Source organism: Aythya marila, assembly GCF_965140915.1.
Source record: "Aythya marila genome assembly, chromosome: 7".
Classification (NCBI taxonomy): domain Eukaryota; kingdom Metazoa; phylum Chordata; class Aves; order Anseriformes; family Anatidae; genus Aythya; species Aythya marila.
The window spans coordinates 12471818-12494212 of record NC_139048.1 but is presented as its reverse complement, the minus strand read 5'-3'; the positions used below and the strand labels follow the sequence as shown (position 1 = coordinate 12494212).

Sequence of the window (22395 nt, the reverse complement as noted above, 5' to 3'; positions counted from 1 at the left end):
ATCAATCTGATTTGGTGGGGCAAGCCTGTAAGCTTGCTACCCACAAGCAAGTTGACCAGCCAGGACATGTGAAACATGCTCCTCAAGATGAAATCTGAAAATGCATGCACTAGAAATGAAACACGGACTTTGGCATTGAGGTGGAGAAGATGATAGACTGGGGCAATTTTCTGAAGTAGTATGAGAAACTGCAGCTGATTCTCTGCTTTATTATGTATGGCCTAGTTCTGCTGGGAGGTATGTATTGTGCTAGAGGAGACTGTGAAGATCTGAGGTAGAATAATTGGTAACTGTGACATTCTCCAAGAAGAGTATGCAAGAGCAGACGTAGATTTATACCCACTGCTAAAATTAACTTGGATAAAGTGACATTATAGTTTCCTCCTCAAGCAACTGGGAACATATATTAAACCCTTGCACAGTGATATAATCCTGCTTCCCCCAACACTGTTAATAAATTATTAGAAGAGCTGAATGATTTAAACGATGCAGGTTTACAGTAAGCTTGCTAAACACACCACAACAAGTCCATAATTTCTTCAACATCTCCTTACCACCAGCATGAGACCATTTCAGGCAATGGCCTTACGGTTTGTTACATAGATCTCAGGAGGAGAAACACAAATACAGCATTGTAAAATTGTCAGAGGGGGGTCACAGAGCATGGATGGACTGAGTTTATGGTAGTAAACAGTCAAGATGGAAAACTATGTCCTATACCCCCAGATGTCGAAGTCCCCAAGCAGACCCTCCATTCTGATAAAGTCCTAACCACCACGACCTTTACTGGAGTCCATTTTTACACCGAGCCTTTAAGCAATTGCTTACAGATAAAATGGTTCACATCTGTAGTGGTGTAAATCCACATACCTTATCTGACTCTAGACTTACACTGCTTTGATTCTAGCCAAGGAATAGGCCTGTTTAACATACCCTGAATTATACTGAAGAATTAAAAAAGGAGGCTTTTAAAAGAGCAGTATCACTCACCTCGACTTTGGCTTCTCCCTCGTGTGGAAGCAGATGCTGTGAACACCAACGAGAGAAAAACAATATTAGGTCTTAACTGCTTACACCACCTCTGAAAATGAATACATGAACCCTGCTCAGAGTGCTGAAATTCAGGCAGCAGCCTGCATTACTTGAGGCACAGCTGGGGACATTGATTCCTCGGTTTCTGCCAGGCCCCCTTTAGACCATGAGGTATCTCAAAGAGTGCATAGCACCTTAGCATTTCTGGACCATCTGCTGTTTCTGTTTGTACACATAAATGTTGTTCACAGATGATGATCTCCTATTTCTACAGGCCAATCGGAGGATAATAGCCCTGTTTATGCCATCAACCAAGGCTGGATGCTGTGAAGCCCTGTCTCTTCCCTGAACCAGAAAGACAACCTGATCACATTCTCTGCCTGCGCCGAACATAATAGGCCTGTCAGAGTTTGGACAGGGCAAGCTCATAGCTGCTGACAATATTCAATATAAATATACCACTTGAGATCCAATTCATCTTTCCAATAACATCATATAAACATGCTGAAGTCTAGAAAAGAGCTAGTGCATGGAAGAGCAAACCCAGCAATGGCTCAAAATCTTAAGGGGCTATATTTTTTTGCTTGGAGTTATTCCCCTAGCTATGGGACAGCAAATGCCACAAAGTGCCCTACGTCTCTCTTCTTCTGTCCATGTCCTGTGCCATATGGGGACTGTTAGAAGAGCAGCTGAAGGCAGTAGGTACAGTAGGTATAAAGTATGCAGCCTCTGTTGTGGAATCAATATCAGCTAGAGATACTGATAGCTGACTCTGCTGTCTGCTACACTGATGTAAATCTCTAATAACTCATTTGAAATCAGGAGCTGCACTGGCTGCCAATATAGTGGCAGCACCGGCAGAGCAAGACGTATTAATGTGTGAAAAGCCATTGTAGTCACCAACTCACATGACCTTCCCTTAATACTCAGAGGGACAGTTCTGAAAGAACATACCAAACTCTTTTCTGGGGAACTCTGGAGAAGAGTTAGCACTGGAGCTCCCTGCAAAGAATAGAAAGATGTCATTAATACTTTTTAGAAGACCATTAAGCAGTTTCCAAATATATCTTCCAGGTACATGTCTAATCCCACTGGGTAATAAACATTTCATTCAAAAAGAGCTATTCAGGATCACTTGAAAGAGTTGCTAATGTCTTTCAACAAAAATATGCCACAACTCTTCTCAGGAATGAACATTACTATAAATAGGACCCCACCATTAAAATGCGTCCCTGGTGGCTTATTTCCTAGGAAAGCCACAATGGGATTCTTGTGCTAATTAGGATAATCATGCATTAATATGCTGGCAGTTCCAATTGACCTCAGAGTGCACTACCCATTGCCTGCTTTGTATGGCACATTCTGTGATACCTTCATACGTTGCATGGCGGCTGACGTAAGTTTTTCTTTCAAACGTTGAACCAGGTGATTTGGTGAGAGTTGAGCTGGGAGACTGTGCTTGTCTGTAGCCAGATGACGATGATGAATTCAGTCTACCACTTCCACCTATACACACACAAAAAAAAAAAAGCCCTCAGCAAATGGAATAAATGCCCTGGGTGTAGACTCTACAAGTCCTGAGTGCTTGATGTTCCTGTCTTCAGAGCTGGACAGATTTGCATTGGTATCTCACAACTAGAGATGGGCAAGAACCACATTTAGATCTAACTCTGACTGACCTCAGCATTCATGCAGAGAGGACTTTGTCTTTCTGGTTTTAAAACGTCTCTTGTCAATGATCTCATTGACTGCAGCATTTGGCCTAATGAGGTGAATTAGCCATTTCTACTGAGCAGGAAGACATCTGTCTTTGGATGGAGCTGGGTTTTGGTTTGGATACAGATATACCTGTAAACTTCAGCGTTATATGATACAAAAACTGGGAGATGGTTGAACAAAATTCCTAGTGCTGAAGGATGCAGTTCAGGAGCTGAGGGAAGGCAGACATGAGCACGCTTCCTTTCCAAAGCAACCAGCCACATTCTCACTTAGTCACGCCTTACTCAGTCCATTTCCTGGAGAAGTGATAGAGGTGTGAGTCAGGCCCAAGGCAGCCTGGAGGTTATTAGTGTTACATTTAGACAGAGGGGAGAAGTTTCCCTTCTTAATTCACATCAGTGCTGTGGAAAAAGAACTGAGCAGCCATAATGAATGCTTGGTTTGTGAAGGGACCAGATTCTTGTTTTGAAATCTGCTGCTGGAGTATGATCAGAGTGCAGCACAAGGGGAGCCCTGTGACAAAGTACAATATACGCATGCTGATCAGCAGGATCGGACTGGACATTGTTTACTCATCACTGTAAAAAAGAGCACGCCCTTGTGTTCTCGAAGTATTTTCTAGTTCATTTTCCCCTCTACATGGACCTGTTTTGTTCTGTGACTTTTCCACTTAATTCAGCAGAAAGAACTACAGTGACAAGTGGGCCTCTGCTGGAGGCATTCTGCAAGCAGAATGGGAAAGCAAAGATTAGAAAATGCTTTGTAAATCTTGAAGGGTTCATTATCTCAGAAATTCAGACTCTTTTCCCTTTTTCTACATACTGGAAGAAATAACAAGTAGGATGGTAATCCCACAGAGTCATTTAAGTGAAGAGTTTTCAGGAATGGGTTCTGTTCTCAGTTAGACTGGTGCCAGTCTAGACAATTAGATTGGTATCTTTACTGGAGTTACTTCACATTTGCCCTGAGGCAAAGGGATTCCACACTCTGGCCTTTAACTGATAAGAGGCTGAGTGTCAGACTGGGAATGGCTCATTCACCCTTTGAGCTTCCACGCCCAACCACTTCCCTCCCTTAGACTTGTCAGCTCTTCTGGAGCATGGAGAATGTTTTCTGTGAGGACAGGTATCCAATCTGTCCAATTGGGGACAGAGAGGAAGGTGTGCCAGAAACTTGGCTGGGAAGTTCATTTTTCAAAAACCTTCACCATGACAATCAAAAAGCTCAGCAAAGAAGGTTGCTAGAGAAGAACCCTGTTTTTACAGAGTGGACGGGACATACTGATTTAACACAACCAGAAAATACGTCAGATGATTCAAAGTGCTAAAACCATGGATACATACACAAGAAAATATGTTATGAAAATATGTTATGTGAAAATCTTTAATAGTAATCTGTCCTCTGCAAGACTAACAAACAGATTAATCAAAACTGTCTTTTGAAAAAAAAAAATGCTCAGAAAAGTTGTGATTTGGAAATCCTGAAAGAAGGGAAATCTGATTTTCAAGTAACTTAAGGGTGGTAGGAATGATATTTTTTGTTATTGTTCCCCTCAAAGAAAAAGAGTTTTTCAAAAAGTTAAAGAAAAGTAACCTGAAATCAAGTTTTTCCTGTGGAAAATGGGAATTTTGCCATTTACTCACCCATCCTCACAACCAATTTTAGGGAAATAATACCTTTGCTTTGAGTATTTGTCATTTCTACTTTCAGAAACTCTGTTTTCCTCACCTCTGCCTCAATCTACCTCCCTGCCCTGAATCTCTCCTCAGCCCATTTATGCTGCCTTTGCTTTCTATTTCCAACGTCTTTACTCCTTACTTGAAGTCACATAGCTGCTGCCATGGGTGTAAGACCTCTTTTCCACTCCACTCCCTCCAGTGTGGGATGATGTTTTGAGCCCACTGCTGCTCCCTCCTTCTGGAAGAGAAGAGCACAAAATGAGACATTCTGTCAGGGTAAAACACAAGAAGAGCAAGGATACTGCAAGACAAGGCAGGAGGTACCCAAAGCTGTCCTCATACTTTACAAGGACAGCTTCATGTCTGGCAAGACATCAGAACTGCAGGGATGTGTCTTGGCAGGGCAGATAAACATTCATGCTGCAGAGTCAACACGTTTGTTGTCAAGTTTTGTTTTGGACATGGGCTGGGGGACGCTTCTGTTAACCCTCATCATAAATGAGACAATCCAATCCCTTTCCAACTCAGCTGCAGCAAGCTAATCAGCAACACAGTGGTATAAAGAGCATGGAGGAGTCTTCCCTTCTTGCTGCACAGGGACAGAAATCACCTGTGACATCTGATACTACCTAAAGGGATTCACCCACTGTTGTCGACTGGGTAAGATGGAGGCAGCAGACCCATCACTTTTGCCTCTTGTCCCCAAGAGACAGGCCTCACTGGAGACTATATCTGGGTCTACGCCCTTGAAGAGTGGTGGACTGTGGAACTTTGTTTCTGACAACAGCCTGATGGTTCCCCACATACTGCTCCTTCTCTCCCCTAAGCAGCATTCTGGGAGGGGCATTTCTGAAAATAGCTTCTCTTTGGGTGTTAGTCTTTCTACAGCAAGACCTGTTGCACCCAGGGATTTATGAAAGTAATGCAGCCAGATAGCACGGAGGGGCAGCAGTCACTGGGCAGAAGTAATGCAATGGATCACAATTACTTACTGGGTGGTAAGGAAGTCAGCCTTGTCGTTACTGTCTCTGTAATAACTGAGGACAGAAAAATATTATTATTATGCAGAAGTTATTGCATGTTATTCTAGTCAGATGAGATCAATGTTCTACTTCATTCCCATGGAACAGCATGACTTATTCAAGAAGATCATTACATTTAAAGTAAAGTCCCTTAAGACCACACTGCCTGAAAGCTGCAGGCTGTATGCTTGCACACTTTTGTCACGTTACACTAAGTGCATCACTGCCACGAAAGACTTTTTTCTTTACAAGTCCCTGGAGCCATGGAAGTCATATTATTTCAGGGCACTACTGAACCACACAGCAGTTGCTGTAACTGTGAAGCCCAAGGTCAGACCCCTCACTAGCTTCCTACTAGCTAACTCCCACAACACCAGCAGCAAACATCCTGTTTTACATACAGCCAAAAAATATATCTAAAGAACATTTTCCAGACCATACAGGGCATTGGACTCAGAGGCACAAGGAGAATCAAAATGTTTGCACTACTGGTTAGAAATGTTACCACAGGGCAATCATTTCTGTTTAAACAATCAGGTCATGCTAAATGTCTCTAAAAGTCTGAGCTTGACCCATTCTATTCTTTTTTCTGACTTTGGCAGAGATGCCAAGGACACGTGCAGACTTAGGTCTGGATATCTGGTCAGCATTGAACCTTTTATAAAACTGGAAATCTGTTTGAGGGATCTTTGGTGTGCAATTTAATCTTGTAATAAGAAAATAGAAAATGTTCTCCTTACGTCTTTCTGTAACTTCTGAGCCATCTTGCCTCGTTTTCTTCGTTACAGAATCCATACCATTGCCACCTGCAGGGAAAGCATAAAGACTGTACTTAGAGTTTTGTGAATAGCAGAAGATGGCAACAAATCCCCACAAGTCCTACAAGTCTTCTCTCTTCAGCAGGGGACTGGACTGCCTGGAAGCCATCCACGCCAAAAAGTTTAAAGTGCATATCCAGAGCCACCTGTGTGCACCAGACTGTGCCTCTATAAAGGTCTGATCAAACCCACAGGATTCAAACATCACTCCCACACACCTGCTCTGTGCAGGATTCAGCAATTCAGGAACAGAAACGCAGACAAATGCTGGAGTTCTACCTCTGTTTGCTACCCACATCACGCCTGTGCTAGCACAAAAGCCTAGGCACTCCCAGGATATATTCATGCTCAAGTCCTAGCACTGACTTCAGGGAAGCAGAAAAACACCAGAGGTGCCTTTACAATGTCTGTTTTCAGCAGCAAGGAGCTTAAGGTAGGAAGAGCTTTATCTTGCCTTACAGGCCCCTGTCTGTAGCTGTGGAATCTGGGCTAATTTCAGGCAAGGTCAGGTTAGTCTACACGGCATTGAAATCATTACTGTGAATGCTGTGTGTGTTCTTCCTCCTGACTTGGATCCCTCCCTAGTCACAATTACTAGCCCTGGCACAGGTATGAGTGTCTGCCAAGGCAGAAATACCAGAAAGAAACATTATGATTGTGAAAAAGGAAACATCAGCGCAAAAAGAAAACACTCCTGCCAGAAGCCAATATATAGCTGCTCACTCCTAGTCTCACTAAGATAATATTTCATGTTGTGTAGCTGCAAATGCAGGGAAGGAAGAAATTTTAATTCACACAGAAGGTGATAATAGGCAAAAACTCTCCTCTGCATTTGATGACTCCTTAAAGCTGAAGGCCCAACTGTACAGAAAACTACACACTGAACAGGCTGAGTCTGAAAATGTTTGGGGCAAAATTCTTTCCAAGTTTCCAGAGTCCAGCTTGAGGCAGAACCCAAGGCCCCCCAGTTGAGCTGCCACTTGGGCTTGGTCCTCGTGATTCCACCTTACCCTCCTGCAAAGCATCTGCCAAGGACCACCTTCGATGTTATGCTTCCTACCCATGAACAGACAAGGACACGAGGCAGGAATACGGAGGAATATCTGAAGCTCGGATTCAGATATTGAGAGCTGCCTTTGAGCAGCTCCTGAAGCCCCATCCAGGTCCTTACACAGCCTTGGCAGCAGGACACGACCCAACCCCTGCAGTGTTTGCTAGTACTGGGGATTTCCAAGGGACTAGCCAGGGGGCTGACTCCTAGGCAGAGCTCCGTGCATTACGAGAGCTTTGCCTTCAGCAGGACACCGGTCCTGCAAGGGAAGCTTCCCGGCCATTCCCTCCAAGGAAAGGCAATCTCTGCTACTCCTGATTGCATCAACAGGGGAAGCACCTCTGCAGCTTCTTCCCCAAAACCAGATGCCAAAAGCTGCTGTAGGGATGTCAGCACTACAGCTTTATGTTTGGAAACTGCTTCCTCCTGCCTTGTAGCTGCAGAACTCCTCTTTCTGGCACTGGGAGGAGGCCAGTACCACCCCTGAGCGCACACATCTTCTGTGTCCTCGCCTTTCCTTGAGAAAAGGCACCTTGCTCTGATACCAAGCAGAATTTTGATCTTGCGCATGTCTTTGCCACGTGAATGCGAAAGGCAGCCCAGGCTCCTGCAGGCTGACCGAGCTTGACTCCCACTATCTGCCAGGACTGGCTCGCTTCACCAGCTCCTCCTAACTGGGTTCAGGAAGACGTAGCTGTGGGCAATGTCTGAGGTAAAGCAGCGGCGCTGTGGAATCGGAGGAGTCACCGGCAATTATCTCGGAGCGACAAGCAGGAGCTTGTGATGTGGGATCGGTCTCCAACAGCGCAGACAGTTTAAGACAGGACAACACTCAGGTTGGTTTAACACAAGCTTGGGGCTGAAACGTGCTCGTGGCACTCCCAAAAACAGGGAATTTGCACAAGGAACCAGGAGGGATCATTTAGATGTGTGCTTTCCACGTAAGCCCAACGCTGCTGCTCCAGCTGAGTGCAGCACAGCGCACTGGCGAGGATGCTAAGGCAGCCTGGGATGGGACGTTCAAACTCCCCGTGTTATTTCAGAAGCTAGGTATTAGTGGTGTGCAATGGCAATTAAGATTATTACAGGCACTTCTCAAATGGGAAGGGAAAAACTATTTTATAGCCACGAAGAGTTATTTTGGTGGAAAAATGAAAGCAGGTACATTTCAGATCTCTTTGTTCCTCTGTAACAGCCTTCCACTTATCCTGTCTGACTGCTGTTACTCTCACAGCACATCCCTTCAGCACTCTCCTCCCTCTATTAGTATGGCTCCTGCTGGGAGACACTCCTTTAGGAGAAAAAGGCACCAGCAGGTGCTGAGATTAATAATTTTTAATGTCAGAGGAACCCTTTGATCACAAATACTCTGAGACTCGGTAGATGCCTCCAAACCACGTCACTGACAGCGTTAGAAGCAAATGCCCTGCCTGCCACCACATCAAATCCTCTACGGGTGCATTTCAGGTGCTGCTGTCCTAGGGCTAACAGAACCGGTTAAAAAAATGCCCCCTTAGCTCTCCCTCACCCCATGTCCCACGTCTAGAATCACAGAATCACAGAATTTTCTAGGTTGGAAGAGACCTCAAGATCATCGAGTCCGACCTCTGACCTAACGCTAACAGTCCCCACTAAACCATTTCCCTAAGCTCTACCTGGACCCTGACCTTCTCACTCTGCTTTAACGCTACTTCTTCCACTTCCAGTCACTCAACCAACAGCGACATAGTCAGGACCGAATCAACAAAACCAGGTCCCCACGTCTGCTCACTCAGTAGATTCCCTCAGACGATGCTAGTGCCAGGGAAGCAGGTTAGGCACACAACCAAAGCGTGGATGTGCTGTAGGACAAGTAACAGCCCCAAAGCCTCACTACAAGTCAGTCCAAAGACAGGAACAGAAGGCAGGGCTTCTACCTCATGTCACTGTGTTCAAGCTGCCAGACCAGCTGCAGAAAGGATTCAAAGCACTTCTCAAATCAGACTTCTCTGGCTTATTGTGATGAAGCTTCAAAAACACTTTTACAGGGCCTTGTAACTAACCTTCTATGACAAGATGTGGCCCAAAATCTGTAATCAGTGACTCAGTGCTGATAAATAGTTGCCTGAGACAAAGCAAAGCTTGTCTGTGGCGAAATGGACTTTCACTCCAAAGTAGCTCCTGGCATTTTCAGGACTTATTCCTTTATATTACAGCCCGCAACCAGCACCTGAAGCTTAAATTTACAGTCATTATTCTTCCAGCACATTTCAGATCCCCTTGGATTTAAAAACAGCCAGCAGATGATCCGCATTTCACCACACTAATGCCCTTGCGCAATGGAGAGCATTCAGTTACCTTTATCTATTTGCATGGTGGTTTCACAAAACATATTAAAAATTACATTGAACTTGGCTTCACATTTCTTATCTCCCACAAGATATACTCCTTGCACTTAATGCTCTTTTTAAAAGAGCTATAGTCTGTGACAAACACAACCCCAGAAAACCCAGCTGTTATACAATTCTAATTTTACACTGTATTCCCCCACAGAAGAAACATAACACCTCCTCTATTTTGTCTGAGAACACAGCATCCTGCAAGGAATCTGGAAATAAAATAAAACAAAACAGAAAATAAAGGATATTTTTCTTCCTATTTTTTTTTCTAAATAATGTAACTTACCTGGTATGCTTTGGTTACTGAACTGAAAGTCTGTTTTTCTCCTCAACTGTTTCCTATAAAATTTGCCACCTACACCTTATATTATGTGCCTCCAGAGGTGCGTGGAATCGGAGTGATCATCCAGAAATGTTCACCTCTTCTTTATTTAACCTGTTTTACTCTCATCCTTCTTGGGCTTTTCTATCCCTTGCTCCTAAACAAGTCCTGACAAAGGTGTGTCGTGGTTTCCTGCCTCACCCTACCCTTCCAATTATCTGAACTCACTGGAAAAAAAAAAAATCTGCCTCCAGGAGTCAAACTTCACTGAAAGCAAGAATGTTCCTACCTATTTGCTCAGGTAGATTAACTGTTTAGATCCCAGACAGACAAAGGAGTGAAGGCTTATGAACTGTTACAGCAGGGCTTTCTGATACATGATCTGAGCATTTTAACACACGAATCTCACCTGTTCTGGCATTTTCTTGCAGAACGTTATTACGCAGCACCTGCCGATATCTCTGCAAAGCTGGCTGTGAGCGAATCCTATTTTGCTGCTTGCATACGCTGGAGCAAACTTCCAGCTGGTACAAACAGGCTGAAAACAGAAGTCAGTGCCCTGAACTGCTTGCAGCCCCCACAGACATTTATGCTCTATTCAGGAGACAGCATTATCAGTAAATACCGAAATCAAACGAAACACACCAAACTGAGTAAGAAACAAGATTTCTTCCATGTCTACCATGGAAGCAGAAAAGCAGCCACGGCGGGTTGAAGACAAACTCCATCCAGCTCACAGCTGTGTCCCACCATGGCCCATATCAACAGCGATGGGCGGGCTGGGTGAATGAGTCGAGCACATGCAGATATGCTCCTGGTGTTCGCTGGAGACTTCTTTAGTCAAAGGCAGAAATTTTGCAATCATTCCATGAGGGTGTTTTTTCCGTTAATTTGTCCAATTAGTTTTTTGACTCTGTACAACATTTTAGCATGCCCAGTGTTGTACAGCAAAGTTTCACAGCTTACCTATGCCTTGTGTGAAGATTTTTCTCCTCCTGAACACGGCAGTGTCATTTGGTGCTCTGTGTTTCTTTATACATTTTCAGAATTCACCAAGGCTTCTCTTACCCTACACAGACTTTGTCAGACTCATACTGCTGCAAGGGAGAGAACTTGAGGCTTCATATCTATTTTTGCACAGACCTTTTGAGAAACTGTAGCTGTGTCCAGCCAAGATCATACTCTGCTCATACTGGAAATTTCTGAAGGTGTTGAGAGACACAGCTGGTATAAAGCACTACACAAAGGCTTGGCCCTCGGTTTCTTACAGGGGATCAAAACTTCTTCAGAATTCATCAAAGCATCTCTTAAATCCCAGAACTTGTATTTATATTTGTCTTTAGTCAGATATGAAGCGTGGAGGAAATCTTTCTGTGCACTAATCAAAGGATATTCAGTTGTCTAATCCAGCCACATGTGCTAATGAAGCCATTAAGATGTGTAGAGCTGTCAGGGACCTCAGCAGCCTGGGACTGCTTTGGCTTCTGACCTGACAGAAAGGACAGAAGTGGCTTTGGCTTATGACCTTCATGCTCTTCAAAACGTTGCATTACCATCCCTCTTATTATCAACTCTACTTCCACCCTGCAGTTCAGTGATCTCATTTTACATCTGCTTCCAGCACCACAGATGTGTGCTTCAGGCATATCCTGGCTGCTCACAGACAGAAGCAGTTCAAGGAAAGGACTGAATGCAGTAGGCTACTGTAGGTCTGTAAGACCCACTGGGGCTCACTGGACTGGCACACACACTTTGCTGGAGCAAGAGGTGGGACCTCAAATTCTAAAGCAATGCCCTCAGCACTGTAGGAATTCTCTCCCTATTTACCTTTGTCCTACAGCTTTCCTTATACATATATGCATAAATATTTATATGCATAAACAGAAGAAGTAGTCAGAGCAATTTTGATAAAATAAGAAAATTGCAGTATTTTAACCTATACAGTGTGGTCAGTGACAAAGATATTGGTTTAAGGTTTCTTGACAACAAAGTGTTTGTGGAACTGCTCTTCATGAGTCATGTTGCCAATTTCTTACTGGAAAGAAAAAAAAAGGGAGGGGGTTGGAGGGATGGCATTGAGGTGCCTTAAAAGGAAACTGGAAATAGATCACATCTTGAGAGCACTGACTCTGCATTTAAAAGTGGAAATGTAGCAGAAAATGAAGTTGAAGATGCTGGTAAAATCTGCCCAGTGAAGCACACTCAAGTTCACTGAGGTTCCTAATGCACAAGTGTCAACATCAAGGACATAATTTAGAGAGGTCCTGAGCAACCTCACCTCGTACTGGCCAGCGATTGCCTCAGGTATTCAGAGCCACTGAGAGTGAGGTGCTGCAGCTACCTGGCTCACTGCAACACAACGCAACAGAGCTATCTTCAGGCTCCTCTGAGCTAATCTGGAGATGACTGCTGAATTATAAAGCCCTGCCTGAGAACAGACTTGAGCAAAGACCTATGAAATGTTCCAAAAGTTTACAGCAGCTGATGCTGACACTGCAAAGGCAGGGAAGATGAGGGAGAAGTCCACACTGCGCATTCACTGCACCTGGAAGTGGGCTGTGCTACGGCAAATCTGAATCACTTTGCCCTCTGCAAGCTGAGCCCAAAGATAAAAAGCCTCAAAGCTGAACCCCGCCATGGCTGTCTGCTAGCAGCTGAAGGTATGTTCGTGGTTTAGAAACAGCCAAATGATGACAGCTTGTTATCTCCAACCTCAGAGGGATCTGTGCAGCACAGGATAAGGTGCGTATTGGGCTGTCAGTTGACACATAAATTACATGGCTAGTGAATCAGCCATGAATATGGCTGGAATATTGCAGGCCCACACAAAGGTGCTTCACATAGGGAAGAAGCAGCAACACCTATTTCTGGGTAGCAACTGCAGCTCCCTCAGTGCCTGGGTTTGCACACTGGGCCAGGCAGCTCAGAACCAACCAGAGCCTCCTGAGTCACGCCTTGACTCAACGCCCCGAGCCCACGGCTTGCACATCCCTTCAGAAACTCATCGTGAGTAACCTCGGGCATGAATAACAGCCCCCTGGGGATCTGATCGTTTCTTTAGGGTGCTGGGAGATGAGTAACGTCAGGATGCAAAAAAACCAAACACATTGCTAACACAATCTGCCAGGTCCCAAGAGAGCTCAGTGATCAGGAGAAGACATCTTGGCTGTTTGTACTCATTCATATAAAAGCTGTACAGCTAAGGACCATCTTTCCTCTCTCCTTCTGGATTTATACGGACTGGGATAAAACACTGATCCGTAACAGTGCAGGATAAACTGAACTGTGCTGGTCCAGAATGGAGGGACTGGGCTGTTTGGTGGGGAATGAGTTCTGGTGGCCTCTGCCCAAAGCCAAGCCCACAGCAAGGACAGGAGGGCTGTAACTCCACCCAGGTGCTCTGCACAATGGGCGTACACATTGTCCTGTGCGTCTGGGACTGCTCCTGATGATGTGGGCTGTGGTGACAGGCAGGTCCAAACAAAACACACCGCTGGCCTCTTAAAGTCCCCCTGTCCTTGCAGCCTTCTGTGTGCGCCGATGCTCGGGCACATTTTACATCTTGGTACAGGACGGGCCATGCAGCAGGGATGGGCTGGCAGAACCCAGAGTTACCACACACATCAGACTCACCTCAGAAGGCACCAAGGCTGGGATGTCAACAGACTCATTTGCAAATGTGACCTGCTGTCACCTCTGTGTCTCCTGCTCTGCCTCACCCGAGGCAATCAGGAAGCCAGCAAACCACAGCTGGGCAGAAAACCACAGCATCTGTCAGGGAACAGAGCTGTGAAGCAGAAGGACCTGATCACTGCTGCTCTGAGGGGTGTCCTTGGGAGTTTATGTAACTTTCATCCACGAGACTCCTCTCCTTAGTGCTGCGATGATGAATAATCCCTTTTGCTGTCCTCCAGGTAAGAGTTGTCCTCAGCACATGCTGCAGACAGCAACAGAGCCACGAGCTGCACTGAGCCTCTTGTTTGATGCTGCTAGGTACTCACGGCCAGCCCACTGCCCAATGTGCTTGGTCAAAGACAAAGGAAACCAGTCCCTGAGTATTTTATTTAAGAGACTGTAAAGTCCAACTTCCAGTATCAATAATTTCCTATCCCTTAACTTTTAGAAAACTTCTGACTGCTTGCAAGCTCGCTCACAGACTTCTCTCCGGTTTTAGCACTGGTGCCAATTGGTCCAAAACTCTTCCCAAGGAAACACATTACATTATTTGCTAACCCTGCATGTCAAATGGTTCAGCCAGCCAGGCAGCAAAGGGACAAAACCAATGCCAGATGACCTGCCTGTGGTTCTGCCAATACAAATAGAGGGGAAAAGACAAAGCAAAGTGTTTACAAAGAACTGGCAACAAGCAAAAACAATTAAAAAAAAATATCTGGCAGCCCCCAGAAAAACAAGATTTGATTTGTGAATTGCTCACCAGCCATACCCATGGCCAAAATTTCAAGCAATCAGTACTTCAAACAAACAATTCAACCACTTCTTCCAGATGCTGGTCCAAAGCCTGCAGCTTTAAGCACCATCACAAAAAGCAACACAGAGAGAATATGCAGGGCAACAGTACACGCAGAACAAAAGCTTGAGACACTTATCTTAGAGATCTGCCTCAGAAACTGTTGAGTATTGGTGAATAAGTATGATTTCCAGCTGCCCTCTTGACAGAAAATTTAAAACCTCCATTGGTAACAAGTCCTGGTGGAAAACCTCAGGCAGGCTCAGCCACAGCTTGCAGCTACTCACCTCCTGCTCGGTGGGAGAGATTCTCATTAGCAGGATGGGAAACACATGGGAGGGTGGCTGAAGGGAAGGGAAGGAAAAAGTTAAGTTGGAACGGACCTACAAAGGCCAAGTCCAGTGCCTGACCACTTCAGGGCTAACCACGAGTCAAAGCATGTTGTTAAGGGCATCATCTAAGTGCCTCCTGAACACTGACAGGCACGGGGCATCACTGTTTGACCACACTTACAGTAAAGTTTTTCCTAATGTCCATTTTGAAATATTTTCAAGATCTAACTCTGCTTTCAAGAGTAGATCTCCTTATCATCCGCTCTGTTGTCACACAAGCCTTCCCCTGAAAATCTTCAGACATCTGGGAGTTGAAAAAGCCTGAAAACTCTTGCACCAGAACAGAGAAAACATGTCAAAACCACAAAACACACAGCATGTCAGGTAGACAAGGCAAGGATACTTCTGCAAATATACTTCTGCAGGATTCCTAACACATGGAAAGTACCTGGTAATTTTGGAGCCAGGATAGAAAGTAAATGATTTAAGTTCAGCCTCTTTTATTAACACAGTTCTTCACTGTGCCCCATTTACGTGGCATGCCAGTCTGTCACATTAGGGAACACACAAAAAAACATAAAAACCCAAGCCAAATGAAACAAAAACAACAGCCAAGCAAACAAACCACACATAAAAGAAAAGCTAATACAAGTCTTTAAGCTTTTCAGTTCCTATGTTTGCACACGACAGGCTCTTTTGCAGTCCCTGCACCGTGTCTGTGTGTGGTTGCCTGCCTGTGCCCATGTGTACATTGATCATGAAACTGCCTTTTTAGTAAGATTCAATTAGAAAACAAAAGGATGTTAAGTACAATGGCCTGAACCCAGGTTTTGTACTCCAGCACCATTACTGCAGATTGTGTGAAGATTTCTGTTTCTTTTTTCTTTTTTCCCAGGGCAGCAAGGAGAATTACTGGGCATATAAGTTTTCACCAAGTTAAACGGTTTTTAACAAAGAAAATACCAAAGCTTTTTAAAACAACTTTTCAAAGTATCTTTTAATCACTTAAAATGAAAACCCCTCACACCAAGCATCAAATCAAGAAAATAATGAATTTCGTCCAAAAATATTTGTTTAAATAAACCCTGTTTGGGAACTACCTCCTAACGTTCTCAAGCTGTAGTCTGGTTCTGGGCAGAACTTGAAGAAAACCATTGCTAAATGAGGCAGATCCAACTAAAACCAGCTATGGTAAGTACAAGACAGTTGATTTTTCAGACCTGAATGATGGTAACAGTTGGGTATTGTTCCCCAGGAATATTTTTCTGGGATCATTCTTTACAATAAGAGGGAGGTGAGAGCACAAAGCTTTTATATCTCTATTTTCACTGCTTTAACAAGCAAATAAAATCACTTAAAAACCCACATTTCATGTACAATCCTGAGACTTGGTTTTCACTCACTTCTGCTAGGTTTACCTAGCTAAGATTCAAGAGTAATAAATTGTCTTATATAGAAGAACGTTAGAAGTCTCTGACCAACTCAGATAACAAATACCATCCAGCACTACTACAGCATTATATGAGGGAGTTGTGCTGGGCACGGCTGTGGTGTCATTTCCTGAGTGCATTTTTTCTAGTATCAAAAACGAGGGAGGTTAAATGTTACCCTAGGCACAAATGTTGGAGAAGACTAGGGAGGATGACAAAAAATAAAGACAAGCTGGGAAACGCACATGAATTCTAATTCTGCTGCATGCTGAGCTCGTAGATGTGCTCCTGTCTGTCTAATCATGACAGGAGATCTGCTAATTAACACAGGTGACTAATATTGAAGGGGTCAGAGCCTCCCCTTGGCCTAAATCTATGTCAAATGGAAATCAAGGCATTACATGTTCCATGGAGAAGCAAGAGAAGGGCAGCCCAGCGGTGAATACATTCACTTGGAACATGTAAAATCTGGTGCAAGTCCTTTCTCTGAATCACTTTTACAGTGACTTAAAGATGAGATTTTCACATTATTGGCTCTAATCCTCAGTTAATCTGTCTTGGGCTGAAGGGACTTGAGAAAATATTTCCTTTAAAATAGTAAGTTTTCTAGGAGAAGTATCAAGGTTATGAAGCCATGCTTCTGATGTAAAAATAAATAAATAAATGTGGTTTTGTAAAAACACATCAGAACAGCTGTGCTCTGCAGATCCCGAGAGGTTCTGGCTGTCCCTCTAGAGCCCACCCATGATGAAGGCTGAGGCCATTCAGCAAATTTCCTGATTCAGACTTTGAATGGAAGACCAAAAAAGCTCTTCAAGATTTCTGTCCCAGAGGTGATGTCTGCTAAATTCTCCAGCAACATGCTCCTTCCTCTTCGTCGCTAGGAAGGCCCTGCCAGTGATTAGGCTCTCAAGCATTTCAGGGTGGTGCTCTCTTTTCACTGCCAAAGTAAACAGAATGATAAGTCCTGGATGGGCTGCTGAGGCACTCCTTCTGAGGGAACACCTTGTGAGCTATGTTTATTGCCATCGATCAGAAGAGATTCCATACTTCTGCCTTAATCAGCTTCTTGTTATCACAGAATCACAGAATTTTCTAGGTTGGAAGAGACCTCAAGATCATCGAGTCCAACCTCTGACCTAACGCTAACAGTCCCCACTAAACCATTTCCCTAAGCTCTACATCTAAACGTCTTTTGAAGACTTCCAGGGAAGCACCACTTTATGGGTGCTTCCCGACCACAAATCAGCTAACTTCCAAACACACGTTTATCAGACTATTGCAAATGAGTTTTGAATCGGTAAGAGACGGTTTCTCATAGCATAGGGCTGGATTGTGCTTGCTTCTGTTGCATTTGTTAAGATCCGCATTAACACTGCATATTATAATGGAGCAACTATAGATCTTTTTTTCAGAACAAAGGGCAACATCATCCCACTTACTACAACTGCCTGAGGCAAGGAGTCATGTGAAACTGATTTTATTCCTACTTCTGCCTCTATTTATTTGCCACGCTGGTCCTCAGAAAGGCTCAATTCTGTCTTACTGCACCTGCTTTTCCTGGGGCACGCAGCCTCCCCTGCCATGTACAGGCTTGCAAAGCCCTGATTTAAATGGCACTCCTTTATTAGCAGATACATTCCAGAGGCATAAAATATTATTATCCAATACACATGGCTGGAAGACTGCAGATCTTCTCCTGCAGGACTGGGAACACAAGACAGGACATGAGCCTTTTGGTCGAATCAGTCTCCAGAACACACCTCCCGTGGCAGCTGGAAGCTTCGTACGTGTTTTCAGTACTGAGGCTGGAGACCCTTCTGTCTCACACCGTAAAAATGACTGAAGTAAAGAATGAGGTAGTCCCATGCAGAGCCAGTAACACTTCTTCAGGGCTGCCTCCTCTTTGGAAACGTTCTTCTGTGTTGTAGAAATTGTGTCTCCGTCACTTTTCCCCTCTCCACTCTCATGTGACCCCACCTGGAGCACTGTGTTCAGCATAAAAAGGACACCAACCAGTTAGAGCAGGTCCAGAGGAGGACCACAAGGACGATCAGAGGGCTGGAGCACCTCTCCTATGAAGACAGGCTGAGGGAGCTGGGGTTGTTCAGTCTAGGGAAGAGAAGGCTCTGGGCAGACTTCACAGCAGCTTTCCAGTACCTAAAGAGGGCCTGCAGGAAAGCTGAGGAGGGACTCTTTGTCAGGGAGTGGAGTGATAGGACTAGGAGTAAGTTTTAAACTAAAAGAGGGAAGATTTAGATTAGATATTGGGAAGAAATTCTTCACTATGAGGGTGGTGAATCACTGGAAAAGGTTGCCAGAGAAGCTGTGGATGCCCCATCCCTGGAAGTGTTCACAGCCAGGCTGGATGGCACTGGGGGCAACCTGGTCTGGTGGGAGGTGTCCCTGCCCGTGGCAGGGGATGGGAACAGGGTGATCTTTAAGGTTCCTTCCAGCCCAAACCATCCTGTTACTCTGTGATTGCTTCAGCTCAGGATCAACTGATAAAATGAAGAACTAGATGGCTGCTGATAAGACTTACGCAGTTTACAGCACCAATAAAAAGCTGGACCTGGAATAAAAGACTGATGTACTGGCTCCAAAGTACTTTTTAAAGTGAGCAAAAAGGCTATGAAAGCCTAAGTACCCATCCAAAGCTGCTATAGTCTATACTGCACATGGGGTTTGTGGCAAGGGTTCATGGAAAATATGTGAGAAAGTAAGGAAAATATTTCATTTTTATTGCATCCTGAAAAATAAGAGAGCTCTATAGGTCTTCAAAGCAATACAACTCATAAGTTCATGCCCCAAATTCAATCCTACATCCACGGAAGCTTTGATCTACAGATCTGAAAGCAGGACAAATGCTTTTGTCCTCAACAGTGGGAAGGGAAGCTCGTGGTAGAAAACATCAAACTAGACAGTAGTGCATTTGGTTGCAGTTTCTATATCACTTGTGTAGCAGTGCAGTATCTTTTTCTTCCCAAGTCTTTAAAAAAGATTCATGTGATGACAACCTCCAAGCTTAAGCCATTTCAAATTCATCAGCCGTTTTTTTAGGAAATGGAACAGGGTGGATGGGCTGAATGATTACATCAGATTTCCACCTCCTTCAGATCATGATGGAGACACCAAAGCCAACAAGCTTTAAGCTGTTGTATCAAGAGGTACAAATGCCAGCACGGAGCATGTTTAGCCGTCCTTGACTCCAGGAGAACCCCTCAGGAACAAGCAGTAAAGGAGTCACAGAGCTCAGCGGAACTGCAGGTGACTCAGTCTGCTAACGTCTCTTCCCACAGACGATGTTATAGGTGTCTTCCTCTAGAACATATTTTTCTTCTGACTTTTAAGGCGAATTGATTGCTTACAAAAAGACTCCCTTCCGTCTTTGCTAGCTTTGCAAGGAGCACAGCAGTCACTTTGTTCAGCCTGGTCACTGCAAGGCTTTGGAGACAGAAAACTGCAGTGTGCTGCCTGCTCTGTGGTGGAAATCTGTGTGACAGTGCTGGTCCTCGCTCTGTTTGGGGGAAAGCTGGCACAGGCTGAAACTCTGATCCAACCTCCTGCCACACCAAGAATTTTCTTTACGATCTTGGCCGCAAGGTACAAGGTCTATCTTGCTCAGCTTCTGTTGTTATGTAAAGATCTTTATATCTTATGAGATTTAAGGACTTTATGCTTGGATTTTATATATTTTTACATGTTAGTATAAATAATATATAGTATATTTTACATTTTATATTTTTATTTTATATTTTCATGCTTAAATAAAAAATACAAATTTATTTATCTATCTCACAGTGCCTTTTAGCCTGTATCTTGTTACATAATTATAGCATTTGTGGATTTCCTTCCATAGGCTAGCACTTCAGATCAAGTTTCACACCCATATCTGACAGCCTGGCACAGAATTCCTGACCACACAAACGATACCACAGAAGCAAAACTACAGATCAGACCCACAGTATTCAGCAAACACAACACTTCTCGACGCTTCTCTTCAGAAACCACTTGAAAAACAGATATTACAGTTAAAATCTCAGTCTCCAGCCATTCCTTTTTTTTTTTTTTTTTTTTTTTTTTGCCTTGCCTCTGTGTTAATTATATAAAAAAGTAAAAGCTGGAAGCTATGGCTGAGGCTACAGAGTAGTTAGTCACCCCATCAATAGCTAGAATGAGAGTAAATATTTGAACTATATTGTAGAAGTTGAAATTCATAGCTGGCTGCTCATTAACAAATGTTTTTCAATCGGTTTTATGATCCCTCACTGCTCTTTAATCTAGAGCACTTTTTGGTTTGTAGCTTTCTTCTTATGTGGGTTAAAAGCAGCATCCAGCACCATCCGGGGTTATTTTCTGCATGCTCCCATTCCCCCACACCTCTCCAAGCCTCCCACCTTTTATTAGCGATCATGCTTCTGCAAGCAAATCTCCAGCCAGACACACCTTTGCCATACAAAACCACAGGTGATATGCTAATTCCAACCAAAATCTGTTTGTTGAAGGATAAACAAAGAGAAGATTTAGGGCCCAGCAGATAACAGAACGGATCAGTGCTGGTCTGTGGTCCTTCCACCTGATTTATTTCTGCTTCAAAAGAACACAATGGTACAATACAGCCTGTGGTGCATCTACCCACGGTTATTGGTGTAGCAGTAGCAGTACTGACAGTATCACCTGCAGAAATCACGTACGTGTAGCTCTACCATGCCTGACCCTCTGGCAGTTGATGCAGGTAGAACCCAGATGTCCCAGCTGCTGCACCTAGCACAGCTCGTGTCACTGGTCTGTAACTCACTGGTACGACTGAAATGACATCAAGACGACAACCATGAAGACGACAACCATGCAGCAGCTCACCAAGGCGCCAGAGTTGATTGGATATTTTCTGCAGGACTCCTACGTCTCTGCAGCTAGGCAAGGATGTAAACAAGGAATATGCAGAGAAGCTAAAGAGCAGAAGCAGAGGAAAGCCTCTTTATATAATCTAGCTCCTAAACTCAGTTACTCTTTCATTTCTTGTTCTCCTCAGTAATGGCCACACAGTGGTTCTATCACTCTTTCACATAACACTGCCTGCAGGAGGATTTCATTTGGCAAACCAACCTTCCTCCCGTGCCAGGAAGGTATTTAATCACAATCAAAGGGAGAAACAGCAGCATGATGGTCAGTACGCTGCACTCTAGCTGCTCAGCTGACAGGGGAAAACCCTGAGGGAAAAGGAAGCTTTTATTTGTTGTGCATTGCTTGTACCAGGGCTTGAACACTGACTTCAGGCTAGCAGATGATTTTTGAAAAAGTTCTAAGACAGTTGTAAGTGAACACTGAAAACTTAGGGGCAAGCTATTTAAGTAACCTCTGTTTCCAGTTTCTGGCAAATTTTCTGACTTGGCTCTGAACCTTCTGGCTATGCCCATCTCTGTTTTCATGTCTCTGCTTGAAAAATCCCTTTTCTGACCCAAAGCACACAGGTATTGCCTTTCCCAAAAGCCAGGGCTCTTGTGTGTCACTTCTTGTCAACAAGATGATCACTGCCTGGAAATTTGTTATTATTCAGCCTTTTCATTTCAAAGTGATTCAGATTCCCATTAATTTGCTTCTGTCCGAAGTTCAGCTTGTGAGACATGTGATAACATGCAGCCTTCCCTTATCAAAATCATCTCTGTATTTTATGGTTTTCAGATGTTCCTGCTGGGATGGATCTTTCTGAGAAAATGTTACTGCAGGTTGCCAGATGCACGTTACGGTGACTGCCTTGCTTACCCAGTGCCTTCAAAAGAACAGCCCTTTGACTTCCACTTTATTATCATCCATGATTAAAGTTGTCAGCTGAAGGTTTTGTAACCTCAGCAAATAATGTAACTTCAGTAACGCAGCTGGGTTTAGTTTTCAGCATAGAGTTCAGAATAAAGTATTTCCCCTCTCTCAAAGATTCAAGTCTGCACCAAGAAAATCTTTGTGTTAGGTATGAGGGGAAGATAAAAATTGTGGCTCAAGCACAATTTTGGTGATTTGACGTGAAGAACCCTCACTAACAAGTGTGTGTATGACTGCAGTTAGTCCACTGAGCTCACTGAATCCAGTTTCTCTTGTGAAGATTAGGAAGGCACTCACAGGGAGCCCAGTGAGAACTCCGTTCCAGTG

General features: G+C 44.1%; 1 protein-coding gene across 1 annotated transcript in view; it reads right to left on the bottom strand.

The window, feature by feature from the left end:
* Positions 1 to 6247, bottom strand: part of COL17A1 (collagen type XVII alpha 1 chain) — a gene marked incomplete at both ends in the record, with an annotated part of 31821 nt that extends 25574 nt beyond the window's left edge. Inside the window, 6 exons of the mRNA XM_082765476.1 lie at positions 991 to 1026; positions 1987 to 2034; positions 2404 to 2538; positions 4570 to 4668; positions 5423 to 5467; positions 6193 to 6247. Coding sequence (XP_082621602.1) covers positions 991 to 1026; positions 1987 to 2034; positions 2404 to 2538; positions 4570 to 4668; positions 5423 to 5467; positions 6193 to 6247 — 418 coding nt within the window. The remainder of the gene's footprint in view (positions 1 to 990; positions 1027 to 1986; positions 2035 to 2403; positions 2539 to 4569; positions 4669 to 5422; positions 5468 to 6192) is intronic.
* Positions 6248 to 22395: the final 16148 nt, after the last annotated feature.